The 16049-nt window shown below is 37.1% G+C and overlaps 1 protein-coding gene across 16 annotated transcripts in view; it reads left to right on the plus strand.

The window, feature by feature from the left end:
- Positions 1–16049, plus strand: part of ADGRL2 (adhesion G protein-coupled receptor L2) — a 394007-nt gene that overhangs the window by 366843 nt on the left and 11115 nt on the right. For 10 of the 16 annotated variants that reach the window (XM_056355276.1, XM_056355277.1, XM_056355287.1 and 7 more), the window contains 8 exons: positions 327–500; positions 1523–1732; positions 2721–2941; positions 4221–4287; positions 12322–12413; positions 13264–13308; positions 13597–13623; positions 14290–14458. In XM_056355276.1, coding sequence (XP_056211251.1) covers positions 327–500; positions 1523–1732; positions 2721–2941; positions 4221–4287; positions 12322–12413; positions 13264–13308; positions 13597–13623; positions 14290–14458 — 1005 coding nt within the window. The remainder of the gene's footprint in view (positions 1–326; positions 501–1522; positions 1733–2720; positions 2942–4220; positions 4288–12321; positions 12414–13263; positions 13309–13596; positions 13624–14289; positions 14459–16049) is intronic. The other 6 variants (XM_056355288.1, XM_056355290.1, XM_056355281.1 and 3 more) reach the window with 1 other exon arrangement.

Genomic DNA, 16049 nt, shown 5'->3' on the forward strand with positions numbered 1-16049 from the left:
GAATAAATTTGCAGTCCTAATGTTGAAGAAAGCAAAAATGGCTATAATGTACCATCAGTGCATAAAATCGTAAGATGGAAATTGTAATTGTTTAAAATTGGATCTACAGTAATTGAGACTACACTTTAGAGTGTTTCGGACTATAAAGCCCCTTTTAAACTAGATGTCTTCCTTGTATAACATAGTCCACAATTTTGCTGATGAAAAACTTTATTGTCCGAAACATGCAAAGTTTAATCTAAATTACTCTTTACACATATTAAACAATTGTTATTGCCATCTTAGTGTGTGAAATCCTCATTTTATGTTATCCTTTTATCTCCCAGCCTGACAATTATTTCAATGCAAATTGTTCCTTCTGGAACTACTCAGAGAGGACTATGATGGGATACTGGTCAACTCAAGGTTGCAAACTGGTTGACACAAATAAAACTCATACAACATGTGCTTGCAGTCACCTAACCAACTTTGCAATTCTTATGGCTCATCGGGAAATTGTGGTAGGTAATGATGTTTCTAGCCATTGGCAGGGAACAAACTTTTAAAGATTTAGCTTTAAATTTTTAGCAAGATTCAATATTGCTGAAGTTTCCTAACTATCTGTAGCTTCTACCCACTCTTGCCAAAGCAGTTCACTTTCTGTAGTACTTTTCTTCCTCATCAATAAAGTTACAAGCAAAATAGCAGGAAAGAAGATGAAGCAAGGACAAGAGTTTTCTTCAAGTCATATTTTAAAGTTACTGACCAACCTTACAACCATTTTACTGACTCCCCATCAGTACAGCTGGAGAGTATCTGTAGGGGCAGCTGTGCAGGCTGTTCCCTGGAAGCGCAAGGGCCAGCTCTTCTGAGAGCAGGAAGGTCAAGGAGCTTCCATAGGGGTTGTTTAAATGCCTGCTCATACTCTGAGATTTTGTTGTCTAGTTGAAGCACTTCCTGGATGTCATGGGGTCTGGAGCATGCAATATTTGCAAGGATATGAGACTTCTCATAAAGCTATTGTATTCAGAAAGGTTGCTGAAAAGATAACCAAGATGACAAAAGTGATTATGTTCCAACTGAAGCAAGGAACCTTCTTTAGCTAAATGTGAAATTAGAGTCAGAATTATACACGTAACATATTCTGCATTTTGTCCTAATTGTGTGTAAATCATTGCTTTCTTCTCAACTTGGAGTTGCAGGTCTGTAGGAAAGAACGTGTACTTTTATAGGAGGTCCCAGGGAATGCTTTCCTCTTTGTTTATATCGGAGCCTAGAGGTACTTTCAAAGTGTTACTTCTACTTGTTTTTATCTGATTGTAGAAAAAGTAGAAATGCGATCTGATCTGGCTAAAATAGTCACATCTTTTCTCTCAGACCTGCTCCTCTAGGAAGCTGACCTGAAACTGAGAAATTACTGAGTACATTTTGCCCATCTCATGTAATGAACAAGTAACTTTTCTAGATGCTACCTGTGAAAATAGGTTTTTGTTTATACTCATAAAGAGTCATATTAATTTTCTCCATTCTTGGTTATTTCTAGTACAAAGATGGAGTGCACGAATTGCTCCTCACTGTCATCACCTGGGTGGGAATTGTCATCTCTCTTGTTTGCCTGGCCATCTGCATCTTCACATTCTGTTTTTTCCGTGGCCTGCAAAGTGATCGTAACACTATTCACAAGAACCTTTGTATCAACCTATTCATTGCTGAGTTCATTTTCCTAATAGGCATCGATAAGACAGAGTACAAGGTAAGTTTTCTCTGTGTGTACTGATCTGGTTCTCTGAAATGACTGTTTGAAATGGATTTGAATTAAAACATGACAACACAGCCAAGCTTTCGGCATTCTGACACAGCAAAGCTGAAATAAAATCTCAGTATGAAAATAAGACAGACGTGTTCATAAATAGTATTTATACCCATCAAAACTATCACTGTGGCCTTAATTTCCCACTTACTGCAATGTTTGTCATTTTCAGTTGAGAAATATTGGCTGTGAAGGAAGCAGGTGGTTAAACTTTTGAAAGAGGAGATGAATGTATATATCTTTTCTCTATATATTCATATGTCTCAACAGCTACTGACTACCTTATATATATATATACACACACACACATTAGTACAGAGCCTTATCTATATATTTACGTTTTCTACACTGCACGTTCATGCAGGTTTTTTGGCAGTATTGGTGAAATTTAATTCTGAAGTGATTCATTTGGGTTGAAATCTAGTAATTCAGTGTAGTTTCATCTAGAACTCAGCCAAAGGGGAGAGAAATTGGATTGATTTCTGTTACGACAGTAGAGGCTTCCAAATTGCATCAGATAAAAATGGCTTGGTGGCCGCTTCATAATTTTAAATAAGCAGTATTACATTATGCATCTAGAACCAACTGTTATGTCCTGGATTATCTAAACTGTAAGTCCTAAAAATTAAAGAGTGGTTTAGAAAATTGAAAAGTCTACTCTATAATTGAAGGGGGTGCGGGTGGGGGTGGTGGCAGTAAGGGCACAATTTCCTTATGTTCATTCACACTGTTTAGCGAATTTACTTTATGTAGCTACTGAGCACACACTAGTATTTTCAAATGTTCAGTATCTGTTTTCAGGTAGGGAAAATGCTCCTGAATTTGTGAAAGATCTCTGATAGAAGTATATCCTGTTCTATTACACACTATTGGAGATGTAACGATGTGAAGATTTTATGGTTCATATTTCCATCTTTCTTTTTCTTTGCAGATTGCATGTCCAATATTCGCAGGTCTCTTACACTTTTTCTTCCTGGCAGCCTTTGCCTGGATGTGTCTAGAAGGAGTGCAGCTTTATCTAATGTTAGTAGAAGTATTTGAAAGTGAATATTCTAGGAAGAAGTACTATTATGTTGCTGGCTACCTCTTCCCTGCTACAGTAGTTGGTGTCTCAGCAGCTATTGACTATAAGAGCTACGGAACAGAGAAAGCGTAAGTAATTGCAAGTGACCTGAGTGTTTTTCAAGTGAATAATTTTTTAAAGCCTATTAGCTGTCAGAGGGTCCCTGACAGACTAAAATACCATCTGAAAGCTTTATTGGTAAGAGAATGGCAATGCTGTGCACAAATTACAATCAAGTCTTTTGTAATTCTCTAGGTTCAGAGGATTTATACTCTAGAGAAGCCGATTCAAAATTATGGTCTTTCTTTTAACACAAAAGATTGACCTGAAACAAATTGAAAAAGTAAATAACTTTTTGGTCTCAAATGTATATTAAGTAAAAATTCTCAGCTTAAAGTATCTGACAGGCCTAACCACCCATTTTTAAGCTAATGCTTCATTAGATCTCTTTGTTCAGCTGCCCCTCTAGCTAACTCTTGCCCTGAATTGTAACAGTACAGTATTCCAAACCGTATGTTTCATTTCCATAATATTTTACCAGGCAAGTATAGCAGGATTAAAATTAGCCACTGCCTTTTATTTACAAAAATATGAAATAGAAAGTGACAGAAGGTAGACAGAAAAAATTTCTGAGGATCTGAGTTGCTGGAGGCATGAATTTGCCTTCCCATAGTGTTTACTTTGTCCTTTGATGAAATTAGTTACAAAATAAGAAGTTACTGTTGCCTACAAGAAAGCTGCTTGATTTTGCTACTGATGAAAGACAAGTAAGAGCAATTCAACTGGGACGTAGGCTGTATGAAAAAAGAATCACCAAGTGAAGTTGGCCCTAATAGGTTTACACGTCATTTAGTCTGGTATCATATGTATTCTTTCTCTACTGTTCAACTCCCGGTTGGTGCATTTTATTTATACCATTTTAGTTTTCAGCAGAACATGGCATCTGAACATTTTCTGTCTCGTGTTCCTCAGGAGTAAGCACTTTGGATATGATACAAAGTTAAAAGTAGGTTTTGAAGATTACATGGAAAAGCTGTGAAAAATATTTACTGTTGTTAGATTTATTAGTCCATGATAGCACCTGTGACCAAACCTTTTGACTGAAAGGAGAGCAAGCTCATTCTGATTTTGTTTCTTCTTATGTATTAACTATTTCTGATGATGTAGTTTCAAGTTCAATAGTGTTATTAAACAGGACGCATCAGAAGAGTTTCAGGTTGAGAGAAATTGTCCGTGGACTAAGTGGTACTGTGCAACCTCTATCATTTACTGACAAAATGTTAGCTTCAGAAGTATTTTTGCACTTTCCATGTACTGAACTAAAGTTCTAAAGCAATTCACTTCTCATTCTCTTTTTTTCCATGATAGTTGCTGGCTCCATGTAGATAACTATTTTATCTGGAGTTTCATTGGACCTGTTACCTTTATTATTCTGGTAAGAACTTTGTTTTTTCCCTTCCTTCTAGATTGCCTCACAGCAAAATTAAAAAGATTGAATAACATCTGTCAATACTATCCTTATTCACAAGACATTTCATGAAAATGCTTACAAACAATTTGTAATGTGACCAGTGGTTATATAAATGTTTAGAAATCTTTAAAGAGTGCTGACGAAATGATTAATTGTCAGAGCTGTGGTGGCACTTCAGCATAGCCATTTTTTGCTAATGGCTTGAACTCTGAAGGTCATATTGACATGTGTAGTCATAGTCATATGAAAAATCAATGAAGTACTAAACACAAGGGTTTTTTTAAAGAAACCATTGTTATTGCTTTCAATTGCGTCACTATTGTGCACATTCCAGAATTTAACTGCTAATTATCCAACAGAATTATCTCTAAAGGGCATTCTAATGCACTGGATAATTAAATGAACCTTATATTTCATTACACTTACACAGTATTTGTATGTGTATTTGCATATGTGTATGCATATTTTTCCATGACTACTTCTGTGTGTATTTATGCTACATGTAATGCATGTCAGGTACACAGTTCATCTGTTTTAGTATAAATAGTAGAATATTATGTAACCAGTAGAAAGCATACACATGTTCTTGCAGTCATTTGAGTAAAGTCGTATGCATGCACACCCATCTGTATACCCACAGCTGTGTGCCCCATTGTCCATTTAAGACTGAATGTTTTGTTCATACATCAATTATCCATTCTCTGAGCACTTCCAGGTAAAAAGCACATAGTCATCTGTCAACCCAGGGAAAAAAACATCTCTCTGTTATTTCAGACTAATAATACCAACACCGCACAACATAAGAATTTGAAAGGAAAGTGAATGCAAGATGCACATTTTGGCTCATGTTGTTTTTCTCTGCTAGTTTTAAAGTCTAGTCTTTAAAGCCTGGCTATACGTGGGAAATATTCTAGAAGGCTGGTGCTGGGAACATAGACTATGTACATAGAGAGTTGATAGTTTGGAAGGATGAATTAATTTGTTTCCATGCTTTTGAAAGTCTAAATAGTTACCTGTTCCCCTGCCTTTATACAGTAGTAGAGTTGTGAAATGTTAACAGAAGCTCAGTTCCCTTGAATTTCGAAATTCAGAAATTGTATTCTGTCATAAATGTCTTTTAGCCTGAAGTACATGCATCGGGCATAATTTTGAAATTTCTTTTATAGATCTATATGCCAGATGTACTCTTTCAACACTTTTTGTAGCTTACAGTTTACATTACTTTTCCATGTAAAAATAAACTGATACTTTGTTTATGGATCTTTCTGTAAAAAAATGTACCCAGCTAATCTATTGTAGTTACTTTATTCCTTCCTGGTATCTTCAGTGTTGAAATAAGCTTATGTATATTTAGGATGGTTTTACTCTTTGTTTATACCAAAAACTATTTCGATCCTTGAGCAGTCACTTCAGAAAAGATAGTTGTGCAGTGTAGAAGTTGCCTGAGTTCATTGGCATATTTTCAAAGAATAGGCATAGATGCCAATGCTTGTGTGTATGAGTTGAATTAGAAAAATTATAGTGTTTGTAAGACTTAACTATAGGCCATAAGAATTGTACAGAGTTTATTCTAAATGCATTTAAATTAAATCAAGTCTCAGGATGATAGGGATTCTTTTGTAATTAAACCTACAATTACAATTGAAAAGTATGCTTAGTATTTTCTATATGATAGTATTTTTCAACACAAAGTTGTTTCTTGCAGTTGTAATCATTACTAGAAAATTGTTCTAAGTTTCATGCCATGATAGTTCAGTTACCTCAAGTCTGATTGTGTGGTGATAATTTTGCTTTTTGTGTCTAGCTTTTTGTTTTATCGTTACTTGGGAGTATTTTGCTAAGTCACCTCTATTTCTCTCCTTTGCTTTAAAATAACATTTCACATGGGAGGCTTTGGGCTTTGCTGACGGCTTTTTCACTTCCTCATAACCAGGTCAGAGTGAGAATAGAGGTGAAGGACATTTAATCATATTGACCATGTACAGACATAGTTCACTATTATTTACTGGCCATGACATTATTATCCTCCAGCAAATCATTTAGGCTGAGACGCAAAAGGCCTTTGGGAGCAGTATTCCCAACTTCAAAAATATGAAACAGCAGGTAGCAATCACACCACAGTTCCTGGGAGTAATTCTTCTCTAGCAATTGCTTTGCCCTCTAATTGTCCCAACTGAGAAAGCAAGAGAGACCAGAGGAAGAAGTGTGAGAAGTGTAATGGCTGAAAAATAGTAAGTCAGGTGCGGTGCAACCGAAGAGCCATATTTGTAGTGTAGCTTACTTAGTGTCAGTAGCATGTGAGAATTTCACCTTGGTAAGCTTCTTAGCACGTTAATCAAATCACTTCTGATTCCCAGTTTAATAGTACTGTCAATGCACATGAACTCTTTTTTGACAATATTGCTTACTACTTTTATTTACAAATTCTTCTCTGAGTTTAGAAGCATTTGCACTTGTATACAGGTTTGTACAAAATGAGGATGGGAAGTATGAAATTCCTCAGTACGTCTCTTCTGAGGAACTTTCAACTTCACTGTTTCCATAGCCTGTCATGCCTTTGGGCACCAGGGTTATCATATCTATGAGAAAAGAGCATGTAAGTAATGAGCGGTGGGAAACCATTAGTATGCCTGAAATGGTTTAATGAAAGCTTGGATCATGATACGTCAGGAGCTGTTCTTATCATTTGGACAGCTCCATCTGCATCTTTAATAATTAATTCAGTTCAGTGAGAGTTCAGTGTGCACACTCATTTAGAAGCCTTCAGAGAGCACCTCTCTCGCTGCTAGTCCCAAAGAGAAATAGGCTTCTGCATGGCTAAGAGCAAAGATCTGGAGATACAAGAGCAGTTTTAGAGCTGCATTTGCCAGGTAACAAAAGCTCTGGGGAGTTCAAAAAGGGTCAGAACATGTGCAGTTCAGCTAGGTTACTTCAGAGTGGTGTTTCTGTTCTTCTGTCTTATCATATCCATGTCAGCACTGCAGGCTGTGTGGAATGAATTTTAAGCTGCTAAGCTCAGGCAGACGTGATTCAATTGAGCAGGTTCATGGCTATAAAACAAACAGTGCACTCCTGTAATCTGTGGTCAGAAAAGCCTCAGTATTTTGACTTCTGTGTAGATCTGTATTCATTCATATCCAAGGAATGGGTGATGTTGGTTTGACTTTTAATTCAGCCCAAACTACTGGAGTTTGCTTCTCACAGATGGAGCAAACATATTGGGCTACCAAAGGTTGTTTAAGCAAAAGATCCTAGGATGTTCTGTTTCATTAACATAAGAAAGATAGTTTATTTTTTCAATCAGGTTGAGGCATTACTTCACCAAAGTCAGTGGGTGTATACATACAGATGCACAGATAATCTAGCTCTGCATATGAAAATGGACTGTATTTGTAAGCTTATGTATATAAATAATACAAGTATATCTTTCTGTAGTAGACACTTGATAAATGGTATTTATCTATTGCTCACAGAGGGAAATTTATCATAATTATTGCAAAATCTAGCTCTGTTTGGCTACTAATTCATTGTACCTGCAACTAATTTGAATCCATTAGTCTTCAGTGCAGGTTATTACATTCACTTTTAAAAAAAGTTAATTTGACTTGAAGACGCTCCCTCTCTGAAAATGCCATAGGTTTCAGGTGCTAGAAAGACAGAATTCTTACTGATACCATTTTTCATGTCTAGTACCTTCTGATTTCCAAACCAGAAATGGCCCTCTGTGTGTTGGCTATGAAAGAAGCATGATCTTCCAGGGTGATGCATTTGATTATTACCTTAAAAAATTCTTAACATTTTGTATTTTTAAGTAGTTACTTTTTATTTTTTAATATATATCCAATTTATCCAATTGTCTTTCTTTTGCTCTGTTCTGTCCAATTACACCTGTCATACTAAGAAATAAGTAGGAACTGGTATCTTAAAAAATGCTCTTTTTTTTTTTTTTTTCATTTTACATACATTTTTGAAATCAGAATCTGGATTAAGCTAGTTCGCTATGTAATCCATTATCCTGTCTCATAGAGTGGATAATACCTTTTAGAAATTACAACAAAAACCTAGCATAAACATTAATGAAATTATCAGTCCAAGTTTTTGCTTATTGTTATCAGCTAATGTTTTAAGAGATCTCGCATTATAGCTCCATCTACTGAAGCTGTGTCTTTTGTCACTCTCAGTATCACAGCAGAATCTTCAAATCCGACCCTGATGCCTGACCAGACTTAAATTCTCATTTTTAGCCTTCAAAAGAGTGTTGTTCTGATTCTCAGAAGTGCAGCGTGGAAGAGATTTTACTGACTATCAAGGGTATAATTTCGTGACTGTTTGAGATGTATACACTGTGGCTGTGGGTGTGTTTACACAATACATTTATATTTTTTATTACGATTGAAGGAGAATGGTACTGCTCAGGTGCAGGGGTGAATGCAGGCCAGTTGTCCGGATGAGGCCCAGCCAGTCACTAGCCCTTTATGTTATATGAAGTGATCAGAAAGCCCTCATTGTCAGAGGTCCATTTTTTCTCCTACAAGTTTGCTTTCAAAAGCCTGTCTTGCCGTTCACGTGGCCTTTGTGTGACCCCAGAGTACTGTGTGTTTTCAGTGAACATGCTTAAAGAAGGGTGTCCTACACAGACCATCTGTCAAGCTTGGAAAACATCTACAGATTCATTTGCTTAGATCAGTAACAGTTCAGTCCTCACACAGTCATGAAACAATTCAGGTTGGAAGGCACTTCGGGAGATCTGTAGTCAAAACTACTGCTCAAAACAGACTCTGCTCTGAGCTCAGACCAGTTTGCTCGGGGCTGAAAAAACTTCCCTTATACAAAGTTGGTACAAAAGAATGCAAAAGCACTCAGTGTGTTTCCTTCTCCCCTCATGTACTTCTCACCAAGGAAAGTAATTCAGCCATTCCTTCTAAAAGCAATTATTCTCCAACACGTTCTTTTCCCTCACTGCTTAGTGTCTTGTGTAATAAAATGGCAGGATGCCCAAAAGTCTTGAACTCATGAGTTCCTCCAAAGCAATCAATTTCTAGATGAAAAGCAGTAAGGGAGCCAAAAGAGAATCTATAGAAAGGTTTGGTTACAGTATTTGTAAGCAGGAAAAATAGGCTTTTGATAATGATATAATGTGCAACAGAGATGCCAGCATGTTTGAACAAGTGGCAAACCGCGGTCTTTTGACTGGTGAAACTGAAAACTATACAGTATTTCACAGTGATGGAGAAACAAGTATGATATGCTCTGATGTCAAAGTAATTTGTCTTCAAAGTACAGTATTTTGCTTTTTATCTTGGAAGGACTTCTTCAGCTACTGTGATACAGCATTTCTGTGGGCTGCTTTTGGGGGTCTGTACCTAAATCAGAATTAAAGCAAATTAAATTAAGAACTAATTTCTATTAAGAAACGGCTATCTACAGTTACCCTCTAGTCCAGCAAGGCCATATATACAGACAGAGCTGAGTGTCTACATAAAACCTGCTTAATACGCTGGAGCTTGGCTCAGGCTCTGGGGTAAGGCTGATATGCTTGCACGTTGCCGAAGGAAACTCAGTATATAAACACAAGCTTTTGTTTTTCATATGTCAAACCAGCACTTCTGTCACACAAAGAATCAGAGGATAAAAACCTTGCGTTTCATAAGGCAGTCATTTATGGGCTAAGCCATATCTATGAGTTTTTGATCCAAGAACGATGTTGCTAGTACAATGCAGGATACTCCAGGGTAGCTACTTAGGCAAGGATTAGCTTCCAGCTGTGCTATAAATACTATTCTGAACTGGATTGTGCACTCCCGTTTGCATAGGTTGCAGCCAAAGTTGATTTACGTGTTAGGATTGGCATGGGGCATGTGTCTTAGCTCTTAATCTGTTTGTTTTCACAAAAAGTAAATTGAAGTTTCTTTTTTTTTTTTTTTTTTTTAAGAAGGTCTGGAGAAGTTCATGTTATGTCAGCTACCAAAATGTGTAAGAAACTTTTTCAGATATAGAAAGTTTTCCTGCAAAGGCATGGAACTGAGGGTGAGGTCACTCACAGAGCCCCTGTCCTGCCTACTGCAAAGACCAGGGAGAGAAGCAACTTGTTTTCTCACCCAAGGAACTTACACAGTGCAGTGGGAACCTAGATAAGAGGAATAAAATGATGGCAATGATGTTATGAAGCGTTTCTCAGCTGGTTAGTCATTAAGTAAGAATCATAAAAGGTAATCAGCATGGTCAAGAGATACTGATGCTTCTGTTACATTTTGCGGCAATGAAAATCGTGCTTAACCTACCCCATGTACATACCTCCACTTAAAGGTCAAGTATTTTCTATCAGTTCTTGACACACAGACAGAAATAAATTATAAAAGCTTATTTTTGTTATTTGTATCACATGCACTTTTTGTATTAATCTCAAGATACAAGTGTAAAAACGTTTTACTTTGAACAAGGACTGATGAGGTCAAAAGCTGACAAACACTGTTCTGGTGTTGAGAACTGCATTGCAGTTCATGCCGTCCATCCTGATTTTAAGACAGCAGCAGCAGTGATAACTTGATTGCCCTTAGCAGTAGGAATTATTTCTATAATACATGTCATTATTAACAGACTCTGATCAGAGCCTTCAAAATACTCATCTTTTCAAGATTGTTAAGACCTGCTCTTTATTAGGAATTGAGTGACATTTATGACCATTGTGGCACAGCTGTAGGAACACATCTGATATGAACTGGTATCCTCAGTGTTACAAAAATGGTGAGGATTTTGATGCTGTCTCAAACCAAAGGCTCCCCAAAAGTAGAAACTGGGCTTCTCCTTCAGTAACCAGTTGCAGATGTATACGGAAGGCTGTAAGAATGGATTTATAATCTATCTAATATATGTGTTATAAGGATGTTTGAGCATATTCTCCCATCTTCCCTTAGCTATCAATTCAGCTATTTCTTGTGGACCATTGCAATAGTAGATGAGGAGGTGTGTCTTCTCCCTGAAAGGACATAGCTTTTACTGTTTTCAAATGTATGACTTTATTTGAATTGTTTGCATTGATACAGGACAGCATGTACTAATTACTCAACTTTATAACACTTTTCGACCCATATTCTGTCGGCATCCTTGTATTTGGCTGACCTGTGCTCTTCACATGCTTTGAAATTGATAGGAGAAAGGCACCTAGTATCTTTGGTATCTGTGATTCTGTTTCACAGTAGGAAAACAATATAAAATTATCTTTTTTATACTTCTGTATCTTCCCCGGTGTCATCTATATGAATGACACAACAAGAATGAGACAGCATAGTCCTTCCCTTCAAGTGGCATGCAGTCTTGCTTCAGCAGAATCCAGACTACAAAGGGAAAGAGGGCAGTAGGAGGGTGCACCACCAGCATATGCCTATGGCACTGCTAAGTTTGATGCGTTTGCTACATCTTTGTGTTTCTTTGTCTTTGTCTGTTTTTTTTTCTTTTTTTCTTTTTCTTCAGTTACATTTAAGCTGTTTTTCAAGACCCCAGTGGGATTTGTGAGAACAAAAGGGAATAAAAAAAAAAACCAGAAAGGGAGAAACCAGCAAAGGTGAAAAACATTCCAGAAGCAGGACAGGGTGATAAAACGACAACGAGTATGGTGCAGTAAAGGGGTGACTGTAGTCCTCAGAGAAAGTCAGTGAGCTAGAGAACAGGGCCAGAGGTGACAGGCAAAGGTGAGCAGGGGTCGAGCACAACATGCTGGGAAGCAGAGCTAGGCTGACAATGACAGGTGTTGGACATGAGCTAAATACGGTCATTCGTGATGATGTGGTGAATTTGGAAAATAAAGTGAAACAAGGGCTTTTAACATTTTTTTCCTCTTGTCTGTATTTGCAATCACCTTTTACAGGCTGTTTGATAGAGTTACGCAGTTTCACTATATATTTGAAAATAAATTACAGAGTTTTTGTTTAGTCTGTAACATCATCATTATTGAGCCTATTACTTGAAGTAGTTTAATTTCATTCTTATCTGTTTTGACAGCTGAATCTTATCTTCCTGGTGATCACATTGTGCAAAATGGTGAAGCACTCAAACACTTTGAAACCAGACTCTAGCAGGTTGGAAAACATTAAGTAAGTGCTTTGTGTTCAAGTATGAGAACTATGATTATTTTCTGATTGCTGAACTGATTGAAAGCTACTCTCCATTAGGAGCACATGCCATTGTCTCCCAGCAACTGCAGATGTCAATTAGAAGCAAACAGAGCCAATCCTGCTTTCGTCACATTGTTGCTGTAATGTCACAAATGCTGGTCAAAATTAGATAATTTCAGCCTGGAACTAGTGCCAATAAACTGTTTCACGGAAATGCCACAGCACTGTAGTAATTTCATTTGCATTTAAAATGCAGTTCAAAAATGATGTTCCTGTTTGCATGGCTGATACGATTATATTAAGTTTGTTTTGTTAAATGACTTTTTGATTTAGGGATTCTGAGCAGTTTCTACTCGTAATCCTGTTCTCCCAAGAGAATTGACTCTATTATTATTGTTAACTTGAAGATTATCTGCTGTTTTCATGCTAATTTAACAAATGTTTATCATGGTGCTGTACTGCAGTATCCCTTTTGCAGAGTAATATTGTGTTATATAATTAACAAGGCTTTGGCAGCTCGTGCTTCTTTAGATAGTCTTTGACTGTATTCTGTATAGCTTTATGTTGTACTGAAGGTTTTTGTTATCAACACTGAAGGGATGTTGCAACTTTCTAACACTGAGGGTTGGATGTGAAAGGGTCTTACAGATTTGCTTTGAATGTTGAAAATGGTGAAGGGAGATTTTCAGTAAGGCTAACGTTGTGAACTAGATGTTCTAGATAGGTCAGTATCAGCTTCATTGCATGTTGCATGATGAGAGAGAGAGCTAATCTTTAGCATCTCTCTCTTTTCTTCCTTTTCCTCTTTCTGTCTTCTCATCCACACCAGTAATTACCGTGTTTGTGATGGCTACTATAATACGGACTTACCTGGGTAAGATAGAACCCTACATTAACAAATTTCTAGCATGATTTTTAACTTTACAAACTCGGTCAATATTGTGGATTTCCCTTAATTTTAATTAATTAGTTTTGAGATACCTGATTTGCTAAAGAATTTTTAACTATTATATGCCTTTATAATTTTAAATTGCTTGCCTCTGCATTTTGAATTTCCTAATTTTGACTAATTTTTATAGACAATTAAAAATGCTCTTATTAATTTCTGTTTCAATTCTGTCTAATAATTTTGTTTCTCTTTTCTGCTTATAATGCTTTCTAGCTATGAAGATAATAAGCCATTTATCAAGTAAGATCATTAGTTAGATGTGGAATTCACTGACTAAATTCCCTTTCCCTTTCATTCTGTGCCGTTCTCTACAATTCCTTTTCCTTAACCTATTCATGATGGAATCTTTTTTAGACTATTCTGTAGAGCAGTATCCATATTTTTGTCACGTTTCAGCAGGGTTTCTTCATGCGGAAGTTAGATCATCTAGCTTCAGTTTAGCTGAGTTTATCGGAGCATTAAAGATTTGGGCTCTAGGCTTTTAATCTGCTGTTTAACCTTTGTGCATTTGTGTTACGTTATTTGGTGTCATATGGCAGCACCACTGTTTAAAATCTATGGTGTGATTAGTGGCTAAGCCAGATTTATCAATCTCTTTTCTAAAAGCAGATAAAGCAGTGGAGTAGCTGGGGCTTGTGCTATACTTCTGCATTTCAAAATAGTTTTGACATCCTATGCAGTTCTTGAGAAAGAAAAAGGTCTATCTACTCTTGCTGTTTTCACTGGAGACTAAAAGTGCTAAATGGAATTGTTCTTTCTTTAGTAGATAAAAGGTTAAACCCAAGGAAATTTTACATTTGAATATGAATCTAGTAAAAGTCAACTGCGGGAACTGAAATGTTAATATTGGATTTGGTGATGGGCATTCTCTTAAGTAATGTTACTAAAATGAATTTTCTTTTACAGATCCTGGGTCCTGGGTGCGTTTGCTCTCCTGTGTCTCCTTGGCCTAACATGGTCATTTGGCCTGCTGTTTATCAATGAGGGGACTGTTGTGATGACCTATCTCTTCACAGTATTTAATGCTTTCCAAGGAATGTTTATTTTCATCTTTCATTGTGCCCTTCAAAAGAAAGTAAGTTACTGAAAACACAGATGTGTGTTCCCTAACTCTTTTAAAATATCACATATATTTCTTTAAAAATAGCGTCAAGAACTGGAGTATTTTAAAGTAGTTTGGGGAGAGGACTAGGATTCAAAAGCAGTTCTTGCTGGGCATAATTGTGGGAGTCATATAACTCCTGCCTGGCCTGGGGGGGTTTAAAAGGGATGCAACATTTCCAACCTGAGCCTGGAAAGTTTTGAGGCTTTGGGAAGAAAATTGCTATAGAAAATGCACTGTTTAACATCAGTAATGTGGTACATATTAGTCTGGACTTACAGCCAAAAGTCTTTTATGTGCACCTGAAACAAAACCTTCCTTCGCTGCAGCACTGCAAACAAAGGATCATTTACAGTATCAGCCCATCTCAAACTGACTCTCTTTCTCAGATCAAGACAGAGGACCTCTCCTGAGATCCCATTAAGTTGCCACATAAAGCTATGGGTGATAGACAGAGATTATATTATGAGTGCTTGTTCATTACCAAATTAAGCGAGATGTAAAAATTAATTTTATTATGAACTTCGACACACACATTTTTTAGAAAAAAGTAGTAATTAACACTAGGCAGCTGCTAACGGGGAGAGTTTTCCAAAGACGCCAGCATGACTAGTTTTTTCAAGTGTTTGCCTCCCCTAGCAATCCAACAGCTTCATGCTCTTAACTGGAAAAACTGGAATCCCCTGGCACGAGGCTTCCTTCATGAGCGGGATGTGCTAAATTTGTTCCGCTCCCCTTTGCCCGAAGGGAGCAGATGAGTCCAGAAGAAGCAGATGTGCTGGGGAGAGAGGCGGCTTGCAGGGGAGAGAGGAGCGAATGGCAGAGAAGAAAGTGAAGGGCACAACTGAGTGGGGTTCTCTTTGGGTTCACTGCACCCCTTCTCTTACCCAGACTGAGGGTGGGGACTGCTTCCAAAGATGTCTTAGAGGTTCTTCAGCGAAGGATGAAATAAAAAAGCTCCAAAAGTGTTGGAAGGCATGGCAAAGGAAAGTAACAAAAGTTGAGAGGAAGGGTAAACATCAAAAAATCTCTCCCCCAAAAATTTAACATAAAATGCATAAAACGTCCTATATCTGGAAATACCCAAATTGCCATATTTAGATTCCAAATATTTTTACCAGTTTTAGGCTGGAGACCTAGCAGTTATTAACTCCCATTATAATTAGCTCACCAGGGACATAATTAACTGATATTTATAAAATGGTTGGAGACCATTGGATATAGTATTGCTGTGTAAGTACAAAAATCACATTCTTGCATGTTCTCGACTGTACCAGCTCCAACAATCTCAGCATCTCTAAATCTGGTGTAGACAATGGCATTCAGCCATGTTTTAGGAAAAGATCTGGTAGACAGAAAGAATTTTATCCATATGAACACGGCAGTCCTCTCGTTTTGAGAGAGCAGAAGCACACTTAGAGAGGAGATGAAGCCTAAGAAAAGAAGAGAGGGAAGAAAATGCAAACATTCTCAAAATGCAAATAATTTTTAGATTAGGGCTTCATATAATGTTGCCCTTTCTACCACTTGTATTGGACTTGAAAATCAAAAACAGATTTCCTTT

This window comes from Falco biarmicus, chromosome 11 (genome assembly GCF_023638135.1).
Source record: "Falco biarmicus isolate bFalBia1 chromosome 11, bFalBia1.pri, whole genome shotgun sequence".
Taxonomy (NCBI): Eukaryota; Metazoa; Chordata; class Aves; order Falconiformes; family Falconidae; genus Falco; species Falco biarmicus.